Source organism: Nerophis ophidion, linkage group LG09, assembly GCF_033978795.1.
Source record: "Nerophis ophidion isolate RoL-2023_Sa linkage group LG09, RoL_Noph_v1.0, whole genome shotgun sequence".
NCBI lineage: Eukaryota > Metazoa > Chordata > Actinopteri > Syngnathiformes > Syngnathidae > Nerophis > Nerophis ophidion.
In genome coordinates, this window is record NC_084619.1 from 32,762,724 (window position 1) to 32,783,252 (window position 20,529).

General features: G+C 40.9%; 1 protein-coding gene across 1 annotated transcript; it reads right to left on the minus strand.

The window, feature by feature from the left end:
- Positions 1-17,147: 17,147 nt before the first annotated feature.
- LOC133559268 (uncharacterized protein K02A2.6-like) lies at positions 17,148-19,461 on the minus strand. The gene has a single exon (XM_061910874.1). It carries the CDS (start codon positions 19,459-19,461, stop codon positions 17,509-17,511), a length of 1,953 nt encoding a protein of 650 aa, XP_061766858.1. The 3' UTR covers positions 17,148-17,508.
- Positions 19,462-20,529: the final 1,068 nt, after the last annotated feature.

Here is a 20,529-nt window from a genome sequence, read left to right on the forward strand (position 1 = left end):
GTGAAGTGAAGTGAATTATATTTATATAGCGCTTTTCTCTACTGACTCAAAGCGCTTTACATAGTGAAACCCAGTATCTAAGTTACATTTAAACCAGTGTGGGTGGCACTGGGAGCACGTGGGTAAAGTGTCTTGCCCAAGGACACAACGGCAGTGACTAGGATGGCGGAAGCGGGAATCGAACCTGCAACCCTCAAGTTGCTGGCACGGCTACTCTACCAACTGAGCTATACCGCCCCAAGTCCATTGATATTTCCATATTATTGTCCATTCTTCCTCTGATATAGTTATCCCTACTTCCTTCTCCAATTTTGTTTTAATATATGAAGTTGAGTATGATTTCATATTCAACAAACACTTATACAAGCATGAAACAGTTGTATCAATAATTTCTGAATTGTAGGCTTTTGTAAACAATTCAATCAAACATGTACTTGTCTTTGTAGCGCTTTTCACCTTCATATTAACAAAATGTCGCAACTCTAAATATCGATAGAAATCTTGGTTTTCTAACATATGTGTCCTTTTAATAGTTTCAAAACTAAGCATTTTTTCAATTTTCCATTACACTACATAAAGCTGTTATACCCTTAGATATCCAGTCCTTAAATCTTGAGTCTAATTTATTAGGTGCAAACTCTGTATCATAGGCACACCATTTAAGAACTGCAATATCGCTCTCGAGTTTTTATTCCTTTATGATCATTTTCCACACTTTAAGGGTCCATTTCACCCATGGATTATCAATGTTATTCATGTGGGCTAGTAAATTGCTATCCGCCAGGATTGCTTGTATGGGGATGGAGGGCATTTCTTCTTCAACAATTTTCCATTGAGCAACATATGACGGGTTACACCAGCATATCACTGCTCTCATCTGGGCTGCAAAATAAAAATATCGGAGGCAAGGTAAACCCCATCCTCCTTTTTGTTTGACCAATTGTAAAGTTTTGAGACAAACTCTTGGCCTTTTACCTTGCCATATAAACCTTGAAAGCATTTTGTCCCATTCATTGAATTGGTTTTGGTTCATCTCTATTGGTAGGGTTTGGAACAGGTATAGCAGTCTTGGCAATACATTCATTTTAATGGAATCAATTCTAGAACCAAGGCTAAAAAAAGGAATTAAGTTCCATCTTGCTATGTCATCTTTTATTTATGTATGGGTAGATAATTGTATTCTGATAAATTTGTTAGATCTTTTGACAAATTAATGGCCAGATATTTAAAAGACTCAGTTTGCCATATCAGGGAATAACTACTTCTGATTTCCCCTGGTGCGTTATAAATATGAAAGTAGATGGGTTTTACCTATATTAATTTTATATCCTGATAATTGACCATACATTTCAAATGATTGCATTAATATAGAGAGCGAGTATGTTGGGTGTCCAAGATAGACCAAAATGTCATCCGCATAGCAGGCCAATTGATACTCTCTTCCTTTAATCTTAATTCTTTTAATATCTTTGTTTTGTCTGATAGACTGAGCTAGTGGTTCCAGATATAATGCAAAGAGTAATAATGGTGACCATGCACATCCCTGTCTAGAGCCCCTTTCCAGGGTAAACTGTTTGATAAGTATCCATTGACATTAATCCTTGCAGTAGGATTGTTATATAGTGCCTGTGTACGTTTAGTGATTGTATCTTGAAAGCCAAATTTGTATAGAACTCTTTAAAAACAATTCCAATTGACCGAATCGAAGGCCTTTTCAGCTTCCACACTTATAACAACTGATTTGATGTTTTTTCTTTGTATACTGTATGTTCCATAATATGTATTGTCTTTCTTATATTGTCTTGTGTTTGGAGTTGATGTATAAAACCTGTTTGATCATTATGTATTAATATAAGTAAGAAATCTTCCAATCGTTTGACCATAATAAAAGTAAATAGTTTATAATCTACATTGAGAATTGATACTGGCCTGTAAGATCCACATTCGATTCTATCCTTGCCTTCTTTTGGTATAGCTGAAATATTTGTCTCCCTCCCACTAGGTGGCGTTTGTGCCTTTTTTAAGACCCAATTCAATGTGGGGAGTAAAACAGGTATTTATTCATTTTTAAATTCCTTATACCACTCTGCCGTATAACCGTCTGATCCTGGTGATATACTTAATTTAAGCCGACTAATGGCAACTTTTAAATCATTTTCAGTTATATCTGCAGACATTGTTTTATTTTGTTTTTCATCTAAAATAGGTAAATTCAGGGAATTCAGGAAGCTGTCGATTTGAGTTATGCTCCTACTAGAGACCTCGGAGTATAAAGTTTTATAAAAATGTTCGAAGGCTTCCTGAATTTCATTTGGTTTAGTTTTTATTCCTTTTTTTCTTGGATCCGTGATTTTATGAATGGTGTTTTCTGCTATCATTTTTTTTTAGTTTCCAGGCCAATATTTTCATCGACTTAGAGCCACTTTCATAGTGTCTCTGTTTCAGAAACATTTGATTTATTTTTTTATTTCTTGTATGGCCAAACTGTTAATTTCATTCCTGATATTTCGTATTTCCTTTAATGTATCTTGTGCCAAATCTAGTTTTTGTCTTCTTTCCAATTATTTTATTTGTTTTTTTAAGTCATCTGATTTTGTATTCTCATTTTTTTTCTTAAATGAAGATATTGCTTTAATTTTCCCTCTTAAAACAGCCTTCAGGGTGTCCCATAACATGGGAGGCAAAACCTCTCCTGTGTCATTGAACTCCAAGAAGAGACCAATTTCAGATTGAATTTGTGTCTTAAAGGATAGGTCATTCAGCAGACTTTAGTTTAATTTCCATGTATTATTTTTTGCCCTCAAATTAAAGTCAATAGATAGGTATATAGGTACATGGTCACTTAGATCTAAAATCGCGATTTAGCAGGTACATATTTTATCTTTATCCTTTCCAAATGTTATAAAATAATCTATTCTTGTATAAAGGCAGTGCGGCGCTGAGAAAAAAGTATAGTCCCTTCTGTCTGGGAAAATGTCTCGCCAAATGTCAATTAAGCCTACTTCCTCAAAAAGTGTGTTTACTTTCTTATAAAGATGAGTCCAATTTTGGCTGTAAATAGATATTTAAATCCCCACCACAAAATCAAAAGACCATCGGTTTCCGTTACCATAATATTGGTGATTTTTTGGAAGAGATTAATATCACTCCCAGGTGGTGCATAAACATTCAATAAGGTGATTAGGTTCCCATTTATCTTTCCCTTTCCTAAAATAAATCTACCCTCTTTATCACCAATTTCTAGTACTTTTTCAAAATGTACCTTTTTTGAGATGAGGATAGCAACTCCTCTCCTATGTCCTAATTTATATGACGAAAAAAACTTTAATTTTACATGCTCCTTGTCATCCAAGTGGGTCTCCTGTAAATGTAATATGTGGGCTTGTTTCGTCCGCACCTTCGATAAAATTTTCCTGCATTTAACTGGGTTCAATAGCCCATTAACTTTGAACGATACACATTTTACTTTGTCACCAGTGTTTACTTGTAAGTGTACCAAAATATATTCAAAATAAAACCTAGCAAGTCTACTCCATAACCAAAAAAAAAAAAAAATAACTGAAATAACATAAATAAAACAAAGCACAATAACCAAGAAAAAATTAACAAAAACAGAAGAAAAAGGAAAAGTGTAGTTCCAAGGTGTCACACATATGGATCATGTTTTGTTTTGGTTAGTTTTTTTGGACATTTGGTTCTGTCTTGGCACTTCCTGGTTTGTTTTCGTCTCCATGCCAACTCATTAGTTTTCACCTGTCATGTCATGTCCCTGTTGTCAGCCTCACACCTGTTTTCACTAATGATCACGGCTACTTAAGTCACTCTTTTTCTTGTCTGCATTCTGCTTCATGCCTTCACGATTACCTGCTACGCACCCTGCTATCCATGCCCCTTGTTTCGGTCACAGTAAGTGTTTTTGTTTTAGTTGTTCATAGTTCTGCCACAGTGCAAGTTTAAGTTTATAGTTTATCGTCTTTCATGCCATCGAGCAGGTGTTTTGTTTACCTGTTTGTATTTTTGTAGCCAAGTTTTGTACCTCTTTGTGAGCGCCCTTAGTTCGATTATTTTTGTATTTAGTATTCAAATGAACCATGTACTTACACTCTCGTTTGGCTCGTCCCGTATCCTCTCTGCATCGAAGAAGCAAAAATAACCACAGTCCAGGCCTGACACAAGGCAGGGGTCTCTAATAGATGACCCTGGGTTAGGCTAGGTAAAACGTCTAGCTGTGGGGGAAATCCTCTGCCACCTATGGGCAGAGGGCCCCCATCATGGCACTTGATCGAGAGAGAGAAAAAAATCTGTGTTCATTACATATATACATCCCTCATTTGTATATATTCTCATCTATTTGGGGTTATTATATATAGCACAAATGTATTGGAGTGAATTTAAAGTCACCTGTTTAAAGGGTAACATTATCACAATTTCAGAAGGGTTAAAACCAATAAAAATCAGTTCCCAGTGGCTTATTTTATTTTTCAAAGTTTTTTTCAAAATTTTACCCATCACGCAATATCCCGAAAAACTGCTTCAAACTGCCTAACTTTCACCATCGTTATATCCACCCGTCCATTTTCCTGTGACGTCACTGCGTGATGCCAATACAAACAAACATGGTGGACAGAACAGAAAGATATAGCGACATTAGCTCGTATTCAGACTCGGATTTCAGCGGTTTAAGCGATACAACAGATTACGCACGTATTGAAACGGGTGGTTGGAGTGTGGAGGCAGATAGCGAAAACAAAATTGAAGAAGAAACTGAAGCTATTGAGCCATATCACGACAGACATCAGCAATGAGGACGAATTCGGCGATCGCCTTCTAACCAACAATTGCATCTTTTGACAACTGCTGCAACTTGAATCCGTCGATTGGTATGTGTTTGTTTAGCATTAAATGTGGTTGGAGGGAACAGCTGGATGCAAATATAGCTACAAATGAGGCATAATGATGCAATATGTACATACAGCTAGCCTAAATAGCATGTTAGCATCAATTAGCTTGCAGTCATGCCGTGCGCAAATATGTCTGATTAGCACATAAGTCAATACTATCAAGTCAACTCACCTTTGTGGTTTCGTTGACTTTAACGTTGGAAATGCATCTGCTTTGCGTGTCGCAGGATATCCACACATCTCTGTCGTAGCATCGCTATCGTCGGTAGCGATGCTACGACAGAACAGAATAATTGAGGGACTTTAGCATCTTTTGACAACTGGTGCAACTTGGATCCGTCGATTGGTATGTGTTTGTTTGACATTAAATGTGGGTGGAGGGAAAGGCCGGATGCAACTATAGCTACAAATGAGGCATACTGATGCAATATGTACATACAGCTAGCCTAAATAGCATGTTAGCATCGATTAGCATGCCGTGAACATTGATATGTCTGATTAGCACACTCCACGTAAGTCAACTTGAATCCGTCCCTGATCGTGTTGTTATACCCTCCGACAACACACCATCGAGGCATGATGTCTCCAAGGTACGGAAAAAAGTCAAAAAAACGGAAAATAACAGAGCTGATTTGACTTGGTGTGTGTAATGTGTTTGAGAAAATGGTGGATTGCGTCCTGTTGTGACGTCACGGGTGAAAGGTAATTGCTCCAACAGCGAACAATTGAAAGGCGTTTCAATCACCAAATTCACCCTTTTAAAGTTCGGAAATCGGTTAAAAAAAATATGGTCTTTTTTCTGTAACATCAAGGTATATATTGACGCTTGCATAGGTCTGGTGATAATGTCCCCCTTTAAGTACTTACTGTTCATCTTACCAATATTTTAAGAAGTCAGTCAATATTAACAGGTCCACAGGAGAAAGCGATGTTTATCTTCTGAAACCTTGCAGTCTCTCCTTGGTGCTTTTCTCTGGCTCCTCACCTGTCCCCTCCCGGCTCCTTCCTGCGGTGGTCTCCCAGGCGAGACGGGACGGACTGATCCAGCAGGCTCTCCCTCGGCGTAATCACGCTGACTGGCAGTCTCTGTCCTTCATGTCTCTTGTCGCCTACTCTGCTGTCTGGTACAGCTGCGTGCCGTCCTCATAAAACACTCGTAGTTTGGCCGAGAACGGAGTCTGGAAGCGAATATTTATTTGCTTTAACACTCGCGTCGCTTCAGTATATTCTTTCCTCTTTTGCAGGACTGCTGGGGGTAATCCTGGTCAAAGTATATTTGTCTCCCTTTCAAGAAAATCTTCCTCTTTCCCCAGGCTTTGAGCATGACCTCTTCTTTCATTCTGTAGCGGAGGAATTTGACTATTATTGACCGAGGCTTGTCTCCTCTGTCTCCGGCGGGTCTTGGCGCCAACGCGTGGTGCGCTCTTTCGATTTTATTTGTGTAGTTACGGGGATCTCCAACATGTCCAGGAGCAGTTTTTTCACAAACTCTGGCATGGACGGTCCCTCAGCTCCTTCAGGAACGTTGTATATCCTCAAGTTCTCGCGTCGGGATCTACCTTCATAATCGAGTAGTTTGTTTTCTTGCTGTTGAATGACTTTTATCATTTTGTTCAACACGTACTCCATGTTGTGTATCCGGATCTCCACCTTTTCGATTCGGTCCTCTGTGTCTGTTATTTGTTGTTTAATGTTGGTGAGCTCGAATTTAATATCATTCAGCTGTTCTTTTATATCTTTTCGGGAATCCCGAATCGCCTCCAGAACTTGGGCTAAACCTTCGGCGTCCGCCTCCTTTGAGTGAGGGTTAGCATTAGCACCGCCATCTTGTAGCTTTACAGGTGAGCTGTTCGCGGATACATAGCTTTCCTCATTTGCAGACTGTGCAATGACATTTCCTCAATTTCCTCTGGTTTTCCCCATCCTTGCCTCTTTTATTTGTTCAGAGATTATCTGAAAATTTGGCATTTTACAGTCTCACAGGGCAAAATAACTTTTCTCACGAGGGAGATGTTACTCTAAGCTGCCATTCGGCTTGATGACGTCACCGGAACTCCAAAAAAACATGGATTTAAGTGATGTTTTGAATTATATCAGTGCGAAATGTTGAAACAACACTGCATAAAAATACAATTAATGATGTGGTAATATTAAAATTACATTACACATCAAGTCCAGCTGGGAAATTGCAAAACAGTATCACAGCGCATAATAATCTGTACCACAATAATATAATATACAATGGTCAGGCTTTCCCCTGACAGTTTGTTTGTGTTTTAGTTTTTTTCCTCTGCATTTGTCTTTTTTTCCTCTGTCTTTAGTATTTCCTGTTTTTAGTTCCTGTCAGCGCTCTTATTTTGTCGGTTTCCTGTGTTTCTCCCTGAGCGCTTTTTTCCCTCAGTTGTGGCTGTTTGGCACCTGGCCACACCCGTTGTCAATCAGCCCGCTTCTATATGAGTCTGTTTTTGTCCTCCAGTCAGTGCTGGATTATTGTATTGTCATGCCACATTTCGCTCTTGTGTCGTGGCTACCTGTCGTGTCTGGCATCGTTATAGCTACTACCTGTCTTGCTACACTTATTCCTTTTCGTCGTAGCCGTAAGCTGTTCTTGTTAGCCATTAGCTGTTTCCAGTGTTTCTGTTTGCTACCCGCTAGCTTCCACGCTAGGCCCCTTTTTGTTTTCTAGTTCCAGTGCTAGCTCCCTTAGTTTGTTATCCGCCCACGTGTGTGCTTTTTGTTTGTACCTTTTGTTTGTTTTAGTTCTAGTATTTTAAATTAAACCATGTTTTCCCATCCAATGCCTGCCTCCATCTCTGCATCTTGGGGTTCGACAACAACAAACTTTGACAACAATCATGGCTAGGGATAGGAATCAATTAAACTTTCTCAGTACATAAGCTCCTTGCAATCGCTTGCCAATTAACGATTCTCTTAACCAATCCTGCGGCAGGAATGACGTCATTACACAACATGTGTAGTGACGTCAGACAGCAACATGGCACCAAACCGGCCGAAATGTTTCAAAGTTTGGCTGCATTTTACAAATAAAGATTGTGACATCGCTACTTGTAATACTTACCAGGTTTGCTATTTCATCAAAAGGAGCACATTTCAGCAATATGCTAAAACATCCTGAACTGCTCCAATGTCATCCCATAAACAGTCATTGTCGTTGGCTGCAGATACATCAGGTACTAACTGAACCCACCTGTAACGTTAGAGCCATTTCCCAAATTGTCAAAGCTGCTATTACCTATTAAAGGCCTACTGAAATGAGATTTTCTTATTCAAACGGGGATAGCAGGTCCATTCCATGCAGAGGTGGGTAGAGTAGCCAGAAATTGTACTCAAGTAAAAGTACTGTTACTTTAGAGATTTATTACTCAAGTAAAAGTAAGGAGTAGTCACCCAATTAATAATAATGCACAAAAACATAAAAATAGAAATGAGCAAATTCAGAGCCAGGAATATCTCTTAAGCAACTGAAACAATAATATATATTAAATAATAGTACATTAAAATAAAATAAAAAAATGGCACATTGAGCCACAATAACTTAAAAGCACCATAGCCTCAGTAGGCATTCATTAATTTGATTGATTGATTGATTGATTAAAACTTATATTAGTAGATTGTACAGTACAGTACATATTCTGTACAATTGACCACTAAATGGTAACACCCCAATAAGTTTTTCAACGTTTATCAATTACTTAGTAAATGACCAAGTCGAGGTGATCTACCTCATATATACATACACACACATATCATACATACACACACACACAAATCATTTATACCCACACATATCATATATATATATATATATATATATATATATATATATATATATATATATATATATATATATATATATATATACATTTATACATACAGTATTTAATTTATATTTATTTATTTTGCCATTTTTGTTCACATGTTGAAGGTGTTTTAATGAATATATATGCATGTTTAACACATAAATTCCTATCTTTCATGAAGACAAGAATATAAGTTGGTGTACTACCTGATTCTGATGACTTGCATTGATTGGAATCAGACGTCCACGTTTTCAAATGGAGGAGAAAAAAAGTTTCTTTTTTCTGTCTAATACCACATGAAAGTCATTGGTTTTTGGCCTCTTATCTGTCCAGCTTCCATATTTGTTTTTATACACTTTACAAGAAATACATTGGCGGCAAACACCGTAGCTTGCTAGCTTGTTTGCGTTGGCTTTCGGAGACTCTTATTTTGTTAACGCAGGCGCGATGGAGCGGCGCTTTTATTGTGAAGACAGGAACTGTGCGATCAGTCTTTAGGCTTTTGACGGAAGTACGGTTGAAATAAAAAGTGTATTTTTTCCTTTACACTTTTGATTGATTGATTGATACTTTTATTAGTAGATTGCACAATACAGTACATATTCCGTACAATTGACCACTAAATGGTAACACCCGAATAAGTTTGTCAACACGTTTAAGTCGGGTTTTACGTATCACGGTCATGTGACCGCCTGGCTCTGTTTGATTGGTCCAACGTCACCAGTGATTGCATGTGATTGGTATAACGCAGGCATGCGTGGATCCTACTTTGAAGGTCTGTCATAACCAAAACAAACATTAATAGATCGATAAAAAAAAGTAGAGAGCTTAATGTAGATAAATGGAACAAAGTTAAAGTAGCGTTTATTCTCTATAAATATACTCAAGTAAAAGTAAAAGTATGTTGCATAAAAACTACTCGTAGAAGTATAATTTATCCCAAAAGTTACTCAAGGAAATGCAACGGAGTAAATGTAGCGCGTTACTACCCACCTCTGATTCTATGTGTCATACTTGATCATTTTGCGATATTACCATATTTTTGCTGAACGGATTTAGTAGAGAACGTCCACGATAAAGTTCGCAACTGGAGAAAAGCCCTGCTTCTACCGGAAGTCGCAGAAGATGATGTCACATGTTGATGGCTCCTCACATATTCACATTGATTTTAATGGGAGCCTCCAACAAAAACAGCTATTCAGACCGAGAAAACGACAATTTCCCCATTAATTTGAGCGAGGATGAAAGATTTGTGTTTGAGGATATTGATAGCGACGAACTAGAAAAAAAAAAAAAGTTGAAAAAAAAATAAACGCGATTGCAGTCGCGTTGCATTGAGACGGATTCATATGTTTTTAGAGACATTTACAATGATAATTCTTGGAAATGCCTTATCTTTCTATTGTGTTGCTAGTGTTTTAGTGAGTTTAACAGTACCTGATAGTCGGAAGTGTACGTCCACGGCCGGGTGTTGACGTGCAGTGTCTCGGGGAAGTCGACGGCAGCTGTACGAGAGGCAAAAGCTCAGCTGATATCCGGTAAGTGGCGACTTTTTAACTACAATTTTCTCATCGAAACCTGCTGGTTGACATGTAGTCGGGATCCATGTCTGCTGTGATCCATACTAAAGTTTCACCTCCGTGAATTTTAAACAAGGAATCACCGTGTGTTTGTGTCGCTAAAGGCTAAAGCGTCCCAACTCTGTCTTTCTACTTTGACTTCTCCAATATTAATTGAACAAATTGCAAAAGATTCAGCAACACAGATGTCCAAAATACTGCGTCATTATGCCGTTAAAGCAGACGACTTTTAGCTGTGTGTGTACGCAGCGCTCATATTCATAACAGCCGGTGACATCACGCGTACACGTCATCATTACGCGACGTTTTCAAGAAAAAAGTCCCAGGAAATTTAAAATTGCAGAAAAAAGGCCGTATTGGCATGTGTTGCAATGTTAATATTTCATCATTGATATATAAACTATCAGACTCCGTGGTGGGTAGTAGTGGGTTTCAGTAGGCCTTTAAATTGAAATGAATGCGTTCTCATTTAGCTGAGCGTGACGAGAAACAGATACGGGCAATACTACCGTCGCTCCAGTTCACCTTGACAGCACCTCTCTCCTTTCACAGCGGCATGGAAGAGTACACTTAAGCCAATATAGAGGAATGTCAGTGAGCAGTGACTAAGTTTGTGGTCAAAAACTTGCACCCATTTGCCACTGTAGAAACTCCTGATTTCCGGTAGCCGAATGTTCAATTGTATTCAGAGAAAAGTTGCATGTTTTTTCTCCAACCAGATTTTCACTCAATCATTTGCATTAGGCAAATGGAACTAAAAAAAAAAGAAAAATATAATGTAAAACTCCATTACATGTAAAATGAGAGATGTCAAGTCTTCATTTATTATAATTTTTATGATTGTGGCTTCCAGTTGATGAAAACCCCACATATAATGAGGTTTTCATAAACTGTAAACCATAATCATCAAAATTATATTAAAAGAAGACTTGAAATATCTTGAGTTGCATGTTATGTAAATCTAAACAAACCTTTGCATGATGGTGAAATGTTCGAGTTTCATCAGTATATTTCCTAGGGCAGGCCTGGGAAATTATTTTAACTCAGGGGCCAAATTTAGAATAAAAAATGTAGCTGTGAGACAGCATATCTGATTTTTAGGAACACTGATACAAAAACTCACAAAGATGTCTGATTGAATGCTAAACAAGTTATGAGAGACTGTCTTAAAAACAGAATGGATTATTAAGTCTTTTTACTGAAAAAGACACCCAGAATGTACATGAAAATAAAGAATGTGGGATTTACAATATTTTTAACTATGAAGGATAAAGCACAGAATATTTACAACATATGAACGTCACACCCCATTCGATCGACATATTTTACTATCCAGCGAAACGCAACAAAAATGCAACAAACACAGCAAAATATCAACTCGAAGGGTAAAGAAAACCTTATCTACAATCTGATACATCACTAAGCTTTAGAACTTTGTGCTAAAAATCTCTTTCCGTGTCCGTCCCTGACACCTGCGTGAAAAGCTTAACGTGCCGCATGTGGCCCCCGGGCCTTAATTTGCCCAGGACTGTTCTAGGGGGATGAAAAAGATTCTTAAAAGTATGGAAAATGTTACCAAATGTTACATTCTTGAGTAATTTCCTCATATGTTTTATTGTGTTAAATTCTACAGCAATCAATCAATCAATCAATCAATCAATGTTTATTTATTTAGCCCCAAATCACAAATGTCTCAAAGGACTGCACAAATCATTACGACTACAACATCCTCGGAAGAACCCACAAAAGGGCAAGGAAAACTCACACCCAGTGGGCAGGGAGAATTCACATCCAGTGGGACGCCAGTGACAATGCTGACTATGAGAAACCTTGGAGAGGACCTCAGATGTGGGCAACCCCCCCCCCTCTAGGGGACCGAAAGCAATGGATGTCGAGCGGGTCTAACATGATACTGTGAAAGTTCAATCCATAGTGGCTCCAACACAGTCGCGAGAGTTCAGTTCAAGCGGATCCAAGACAGCAGCGAGAGTCCCGTCCACAGGAAACCATCTCAAGCGGAGGCGGATCAGCAGCGTAGAGATGTCCCCAACCGATACACAGGCGAGCGGTCCATCCTGGGTCCCGACGAGCGGTCCATCCTGGGTCTCGACTCTGGACAGCCAGTACTTCATCCATGGTCATCGGACCGGACCCCCTCCACAAGGGAGGGGGGGACATAGGAGAAAAAAAAAAAGAAGAGGCAGATCAACTGGTCTAAAAAGGAGGTCTATTTAAAGGCTAGAGTATATAGATGAGTTTTAAGGTGAGACTTAAATGCTTCTACTGAGGTAGCATCTCGAACTGTTACCGGGAGGGCATTCCAGAGTACTGGAGCCCGAACGGAAAAACGCTCTTTAGCCCGCAGACTTTTTTTGGGCTCTAGGAATCACTAATAAGCCGGAGTCTTTTGAACGCAGATTTCTTGCCGGGACATATGGTACAATACAATCGGCAAGATAGGCTGGAGCTAGACCGTGTAGTATTTTATACGTAAGTAGTTAAACCTTAAAGTCACATCTTAAGTGCACAGGAAGCCAGTGCAGGTGAGCCAGTACAGGCGTAATGTGATCAAACGTTCTTGTTCTTGTCAAAAGTCTAGCAGCCGCATTTTGTACCAACTGTAATCTTTTAATGCTAGACATGGGGAGACCCGAAAATAATACGTTACAGTAATCGAGACGAGACGTAACAAACTCTTGGATAATGATCTCGGCGTCTTTAGTGGACAAAATGGAGCAAATTTTAGCGATATTACAGAGATGAAAGAAGGCCGTTTTAGTAACGCTTTTAATATGTGACTCAAAGGAGAGAGTTGGGTCGAAGATAATACCCAGATTTTTTACAGAGTCACCTTGTTTTATTATTTGGTTGTCAAATGTTAAAGTTGTATTATTAAATAGAGGTTGGTGTCTAGCAGGACCGATAATCAGCATTTCCGTTTTTTTGGCGTTAAGTTGCAAAAAATTAGCGGACATCCATTGTTTAATTTCATTAAGACACGCTTCCAACTGACTACAGTCGGGCGTGTTGGTCAGCTTTAGGGGCATGTAGAGTTGGGTGTCATCAGCATAGCAGTGAAAGCTAATACCGTATTTGCGTATGACGTCACCCAGCGGCAGCATGTAGATGCTGAAGAGTACAGGGCCAAGGACCGAACCCTGGGGAACTCCATACGTTACCTTAACATAGTCCGAAGTCATACTGTTATGGGAGACACACTGCACCCTGTCAGTAAGATAAGAGTTAAACCAAGACAGGGCTGAGTCTGACATACCAAATCGTGTTTTGATACGTTCTAATAAAATATTATGATCGACGGTATCAATAGCAGCGCTAAGATCGAGGAGCAGCAACATAGATGAAGCATCAGAATCCATCGTTAGCAATAGATCATTAGTCATTTTTGCGAGCGCTGTCTCCGTAGAGTGATTTGCCCTGAAACCTGATTGAAAGGTTTCACATAGATTGTTAAACGCTAAGTGTTCATTTAGCTGCTCTGCAACAATTTTTTCGAGGATTTTCGAAATAAAGGGAAGGTAGTTTACCATGAGGTTAGGTCTTTTAAGGAGAGGATGAATAACCGCTTTTTTGAATGCAAGGGGAACAGTGCCCGAGGAAAGTGATAAGTTTATAATATTTAACACTGATGGACCTAATAATACAAAAAGCTCCTTGATAAGTTTCCCAGGAAGTGGGTCAAGTAAAAATGTTGTTTGTTTTATTCCATTTACACGTTGAAACAATTCTTCTAATGTTATTTCATCAAAACGAGAGAAACTATTTTGGATATTTGCAGTATCCGCCGTATATACAATCGTATCAGTGTTACTATAACCCAGTTGTAGCTGGGACGCATTGTCTTTAATCTCCTTTCTAATAGGTTCAATTTTCTTATTAAAGAACTTCATAAAGTCATCTGCCGAATGGGTGGAGCTACAGGAAGGAGTCCCTTGTTGGGTTAGCGATGCTACTGTACTAAACAAAAATTTTGGATCGTTTTTATTAATGCGGATGAGATTTGAGTAATAATTAGTTTTAGCTAAGGTAAGCATGCGTTTATAAGCTGTTAAACTATCACTCCATGCTTGATGGTGCACCTCAAGTTTAGTCGTGCGCCATTTGCGTTCCAGCTTTCTACATAATAATTTCTGAGCTCTAGTTTCTTCAGTAAACCATGGCGTACGCCTTTTTGGAGCCTTTTTTAACTTCAGCGGTGCTATGTTATCAATTGTTTCACGCAGGGCGTTGTTAAAGTTGTTAGTAAGGTTATCAATAGAGCCCATATACTTTGGGAACGGTGCCATTACCGACGGCAGTAGGTCAGCAAGAGTCGTCGTTGTGGCAGCATTAATGTTGCGGCTGCTATAGCAGTTTTTATTATTATTAGCTTGCCGAACATGAGTCTGAACTTCGAATTTTATAAGTCCAATGGGGTATTCATATGGATATTAAAGTCCTCCATTATAATTATATTATCGGCGTGCATCACTAGATCAGCAACAAACTCTGAGAATTCACTAATAAAGTCCGAATAGGGCCCTGGGGGGCGGTAGATAACGGCCAGACACAGAGGCAGCAGTGTGGCAGACTTCATAGAAAGGACCTCAAACGATTTATATTTATTATATAAGTTAGGACTAAAGTTAACGTTTTCGTTGAATATTAGTGCGACCCCCCCTCCCCTTTTAAGGGGACGGGCAATATGCGCATTCGTATAGTTAGGAGGGGATGCCTTATTTATCGCAAAAAAGTCGTCTGGTTTGAGCCAGGTTTTCGCTAAGACCGATGACGTTAAGGTTGTTGTCTTTAATGACCTCATTAACTAATAACGTTTTGGGAAACAAAGATCTGATGTTTAGAAAGCCCATATTATAGGTAGTGGGCTGTTTTAAGGAGTTGTTGATAAAATTATCCGTAGTAGCAATATTAATAATGTTGCGTTTATTATGCGCAGTGTACTTAAAATAATTACGACCATATCTAGGAATTGATATGACGGGAATTTTCAGATTGTCTACTTGGTGCTGCGGTAAACTGAACGCATCACATTTTGCCACCTCAGTAGAACGCATGTCTAACTCTGACGTAGTCATAGTCATAGCAGAAAAACCATTATGTGAGTTGTGTATTATTGTACGAAAATTGCTATGTGTACAGGGATCATCCAGCCTGGCGCTGGCTAGTTCTAACTTAACTGACTCCATACCCAGGCTAGCAGGCTCTGTAATTGCCTGTGACCGGGCTTGCTCTAGTGCAGTTAGTCAAATGTGGCTCAATGCGAAATCTATGTTCCGAGACAAGAGGATAGCGCCTTCCTGGTTAGGGTGAAGGCCGTCTCTCCTCAGCAAGCCAGGTTTGCCCCAGAAAGAGGGCCAATTATCAATAAACGTAAATCCCTGTTGTCTACAGAAGCTATCCAGCCACTTGTTAAGAGAGACTAATCTGCTATATCTCTCATCATTGCCTCTCCCAGGCAGGGGGCCAGAGACAATTGCTCGATGCCTGGATATCTTTCTTGCGAGATTACAAGCCCTGGCTATGTTTCTCTTTGTAATCTCTGATTGTCTCATCCTAACGTCATTGGAGCCAACGTGTATTACTATATTCGCATAACTAGTGGTGCGGTTAGCCTGCCGTACGTGTTTACTAGACCTGTTGCGAGTTAGCTCCCTAAGATTAGCTTCAATGTCAGGTGCTCTGCCCCCGGGAATACACTTAATTGTGGCTGGTTTGCTAAGATTTATGTTTCGGGTGATGGAGTCCCCTATGCCTAAAGTGTGGTGCCCGGTAGACTGGGGTGTAGGACTAGCTAAAGGGCTAAATATATTATGCGTCTCAACCGGTACACCGTAGTTTGTAGGCCGCTTAGGGCTGCTACAAGCTGGGCTAGTTAGCTCGCTACAGCTAACGCTAGCAGGTGTGTCCGCAACATCTAAAGTTACAAAATTACACCAATACCTGGCGGACACGGCTCTCTAGCAAAGCCAACCTATCCATGAGTAAAGTGCACGAAGCGCAGGAAGCCATACTCACAGAAACTTTCCGTCGCCGAGTGGAGTGCCAGCTGTCTTCGGGAAGTGGTGGTCACGGTGGCGGGGGAGTAATTCCTTCAGACCGGCGCTGCCTTTCTCCGCTAGCCTCGTTAGCTTAGCAGCTAGCTAGCTGAGGGCGGAGTGGTGAGACAGAGATCGGGTGATTTGCAAGTTAAATTGAACTACTAAATATGTTCGAGAAGTTGTAAATAAAGCTGCAAAATAGTTAAAAGCACACAGATAGAACGATACATACCTTTTTTGCAACAAGAGCAGTCAGCGAGCAGTCATTCACAAAATAGTTATTTGCTATATTTTTTTTCAGCTGCTGTGTTTCTTAAGACCTCCCTGTTGGCTTTGTAAGGTCATGTTACCTTTGAACTACGATGCTAATTCACCTTTTTGTGTCTTGTTTTCCCCCGAATAAGAATCGATTGGTGATAAAGATAAAGAACCAAATCGTTAAAGGGGAACATTATCACCAGACCTATGTAAGAGTCGATATATACCTTGATGTTGCAGAAAAAAGACCATATATTTTTTTAACCGATTTCAGAACTCTAAATGGGTGAATTTTGGCGAATAATACACCTTTCTATTTATCGCTCTCGGAGCGATGACGTCAGAACGTGACGTCACCTAGGTAATAAAGCCGCCATTTTCTCAAACACATTACAAACACCGGCTCTCAGCTCTGTTATTTTCCGTTTTTTTCGACTGTTTTCCGTACCCTGGAGACAATGCCTCGTCTGTTATGTATGTTCCTATTATTTGTAAGTTTGTCTACGACCCATTAAGTAGACGGCACGGAGCTATTTCTTAGCGTGTCTTTATTTCAGTCGCACTTCAATACAACGACACAACATCCGGATTCCCATCATGCATTGCTTACAACTACGGCAAGTTGCGATGTCCAAAAACATAACATCTCCTCCCCCCTTAGAAACCCCCCCCCCAAAAACAAAATCCTTATAGCAAAACACCATAACTCAACTGTATCATGGGCACTTCACCAATTTTTTTTTTTTTTTTTTTTTTTTTTTTTTTTTTTACATTGTTTGGTAACAGTTACCCAACATAACTCTGAGATGAGGTTAAACGGCCTCACCCCGTGACCACACCCATGGGGATTATTCTGCCCCAGTTGGTTTGGGTTGGTCTCTAAACATAGAGTCTATAAATTCAGGCGTTCTGGAGGACGGCGTTCTCTTACCGGATAACGGGGCTCAACAGAATGTTCAGTCTTACGGTCTCCGCTGGGTGACTCTGGAACAGCCGTGCGTGTTGGAACATCCATCACAGGATCTTGTAGTGAAGAGTCAAAAGCAGAAGTCTCACCAGTATATTCCATTGTTCTTTGGGGTGGTGGCAGCAGGAGATGGGGTGCGCTGAACTCTAACTCGTTCGGAGTATCCACCGACGGCTGGTTGGGGGCCGCTGCTGTCGCCTGAAGAAGTTGATCGATGTGTCTTTTCCATACCAGTCCAGCAGCAGTACTGACGGTGTAAGAGACAGGACCAGATTGCTTTACTATAGTTGCAGGGACCCATCGGGGGCCAGTACTGTAGTTCCTTGCTAACACTGGCTCATCCGGAAAGAAGACTCTTTCTTTAGCCTTCTGCATTCTTTGTTGAATCTGTTTCTCCTGTTGATGCTGAACAATATCCTTCACCGTTGTTGGCTTCAGAAAGTCAAAGTTTGTTCGAAGGTTTCTTTTGAACATCAGAAAAGCGGGGGAAACTTTAGTAGTGGCATGGGGGGTATTCCTATAGCTCAACAGGAATCTATGCAATCTCTGATGAAATGATCCTTGCTCTTGAGATGTCTTTAAAGCTTTCTTCATGGTCTGCACAAACCTTTCAGCCAGACCGTTGGTCGCAGGGTGAAATGGTGCGGATCGAATGTGTTGTACGCCATTTGCTTCAAGGAAGGTAGTCATTTCTTGTGACACCAGTTGTGGCCCGTTATCTGAGACCAACTGAAGAGGAGAACCGAACCGGCTGAAAATCTCCCCCAGCCTCTCAATCGTCTTTGTAGTGGTAGTGGTTTTCATTATGGCCACTTCCGGCCACTTACTGTGGGCGTCCACACACACAAGGAGCATACAACCCTCTACAGGTCCTGCAAAATCAATGTGCACCCGTTGCCATGGTTCTTCGGGAAACTCCCAGGGATGTAGAGGAGCTAGTTGGGGTGCCTTCCTAACTTCTTGGCATGAGGAACAGGTTTTGGCGGTAGTCTCTATCTCTCTGTCCACTCCTGGCCACCAGAAGTAACTCCTTGCTATCTCCTTCATTCGAACTATTCCACTGTGACCTGCATGGAGCTGCTGCAGAACAGATTTACGCAATGATGGGGGAATAACCACCCTCCTCCCCCACAGTAAGCAACCAGATTGCACAGACAGTTCTGCTCTCCTGGAGAGATAAGGTTGAATACTGGGGGCATCGCCACCTGATCTACCCCCCATCACCATGTCCATCACCGCAGACAGGACAGGGTCCGTGCGAGAGGCCCTCCTCACATGAGCAGCAGAAACTGGCGCACCATCCACCTGACTGAAGTAAAATATTTCTGCTGCCCGTGGCTCAGGCCTGGTGATAGGAAGAGGCAACCTGGACAGTGCATCGGCATTGCCGTGCAGGTCGGCCTTGCGATACTTGATGTCATACGAGTGAGCCGACAGTAGCAACGCCCACCGCTGCATGCGACTCGCGGCAAGTGAGGGTAACCCAGTGTGCGACCCCAGGATGGTTGTCAGGGGTCGGTGATCCGTCAGCAGTGTAAACTGTCTCCCATACAGGTACTGATGGAACTTGCGAACCCCATAGACGATGCTCAACGCCTCCCGCTCTATCTGAGCATAGTTAGTCTCTGCTTTGTTCAAGGTCCGTGATGCAAATGCTATGGGCCTCTCTACCCCGTTCGGCATTAAATGTGAAATGACCGCCCCCACTCCATACGGGGATGCATCGCAGGCCAACTGAATGGGGAGTGATGGATCAAAATGGGTCAGAACCCCTGATGTCACTAATGTCTCCTTTGTTTTCTGAAAAACCTCTTGACAGGCATCACTCCAATTCCACTTCTTTCCTTGACAAAGCAGGTCATGTAGCGGCTTGAGCATGGATGACAAGTTCGGTATAAAGCGGCCATAATAATTCAGTAAGCCCAAGAATGAACGTAATTGGCTAACATTCTCTGGCGGCGGGGCATCGACTATCGCTCTAACCTTTGACGGCGCAGTATGCAACCCTCGGGCATCAATTACATGTCCCAAATATTCAACAGACAGTTGAAAAAATTCGCATTTGTCTTTGCGAACCCTGAGCCCATACTCTTTCAGCCTTTGAAGAGCAGCATCCAAATTGTCCAGATGTTCTTGGTCCGTACTTCCTGTGCACAGAATATCGTCCAAATAGCACTATACACCAGGGAGGCCATGTAGGATCTGATCCATGGCACGTTGGAAAAGTGCAGGGGCTGATGTGATCCCGAAAGGGAGTCGACAATATCTGAAAAGCCCCTTTTGCGTAGTTATGGTGAGCAAGTCTTTAGAATCCTCATGAACGTGCATCTGTAAGTAGGCTTGGTTCAGGTCTATTTTGCTAAACTTTTGCCCCTTACTCAGCCCGGCAAACAAATCGTCAATGCGGGGAAGAGGATACTGCTCTGCTGACAGTACAGGGTTCAGTGTCACCTTAAAATCTCCACAGATTCGTATTTCTCCCGTTTTCTTGGGTACGGGAACTATGGGCGTGGCCCACTCACTGACAGTCACCGGTTCCAAAACACCGCTTTTAACTAAGGCGTCCAACTCATCCCCCACTTTTGATCGAATAGCATATGGTACAGACCTGGCCTTCATAAACTTTGGTGTTGTTTTCGGTTTAATGTTTAGCTTAACAGTAATGTCCTTCATACTGCCCAACTCCTTCCGGAAAACCTCATCATGTTTCCTCAAAATAGCAGCTAGACTAGTAGCCGTTGGTGATACCATTTTTACAGTGTGCCAGCTTAGCTTCATTTCCTCTAGCCACACACGTCCCAGAATAGCCGGGTAATTACCTTTAACAATATAGATGGGGAGCTTCCTCACCTGATTGTTACTCTGGACCACGACATCAGTCATTCCTGCCATGGGTACAGGTTCCCCTAGATAGGTTTTGAACCTAGTATCAGACGGTCGCAGCGT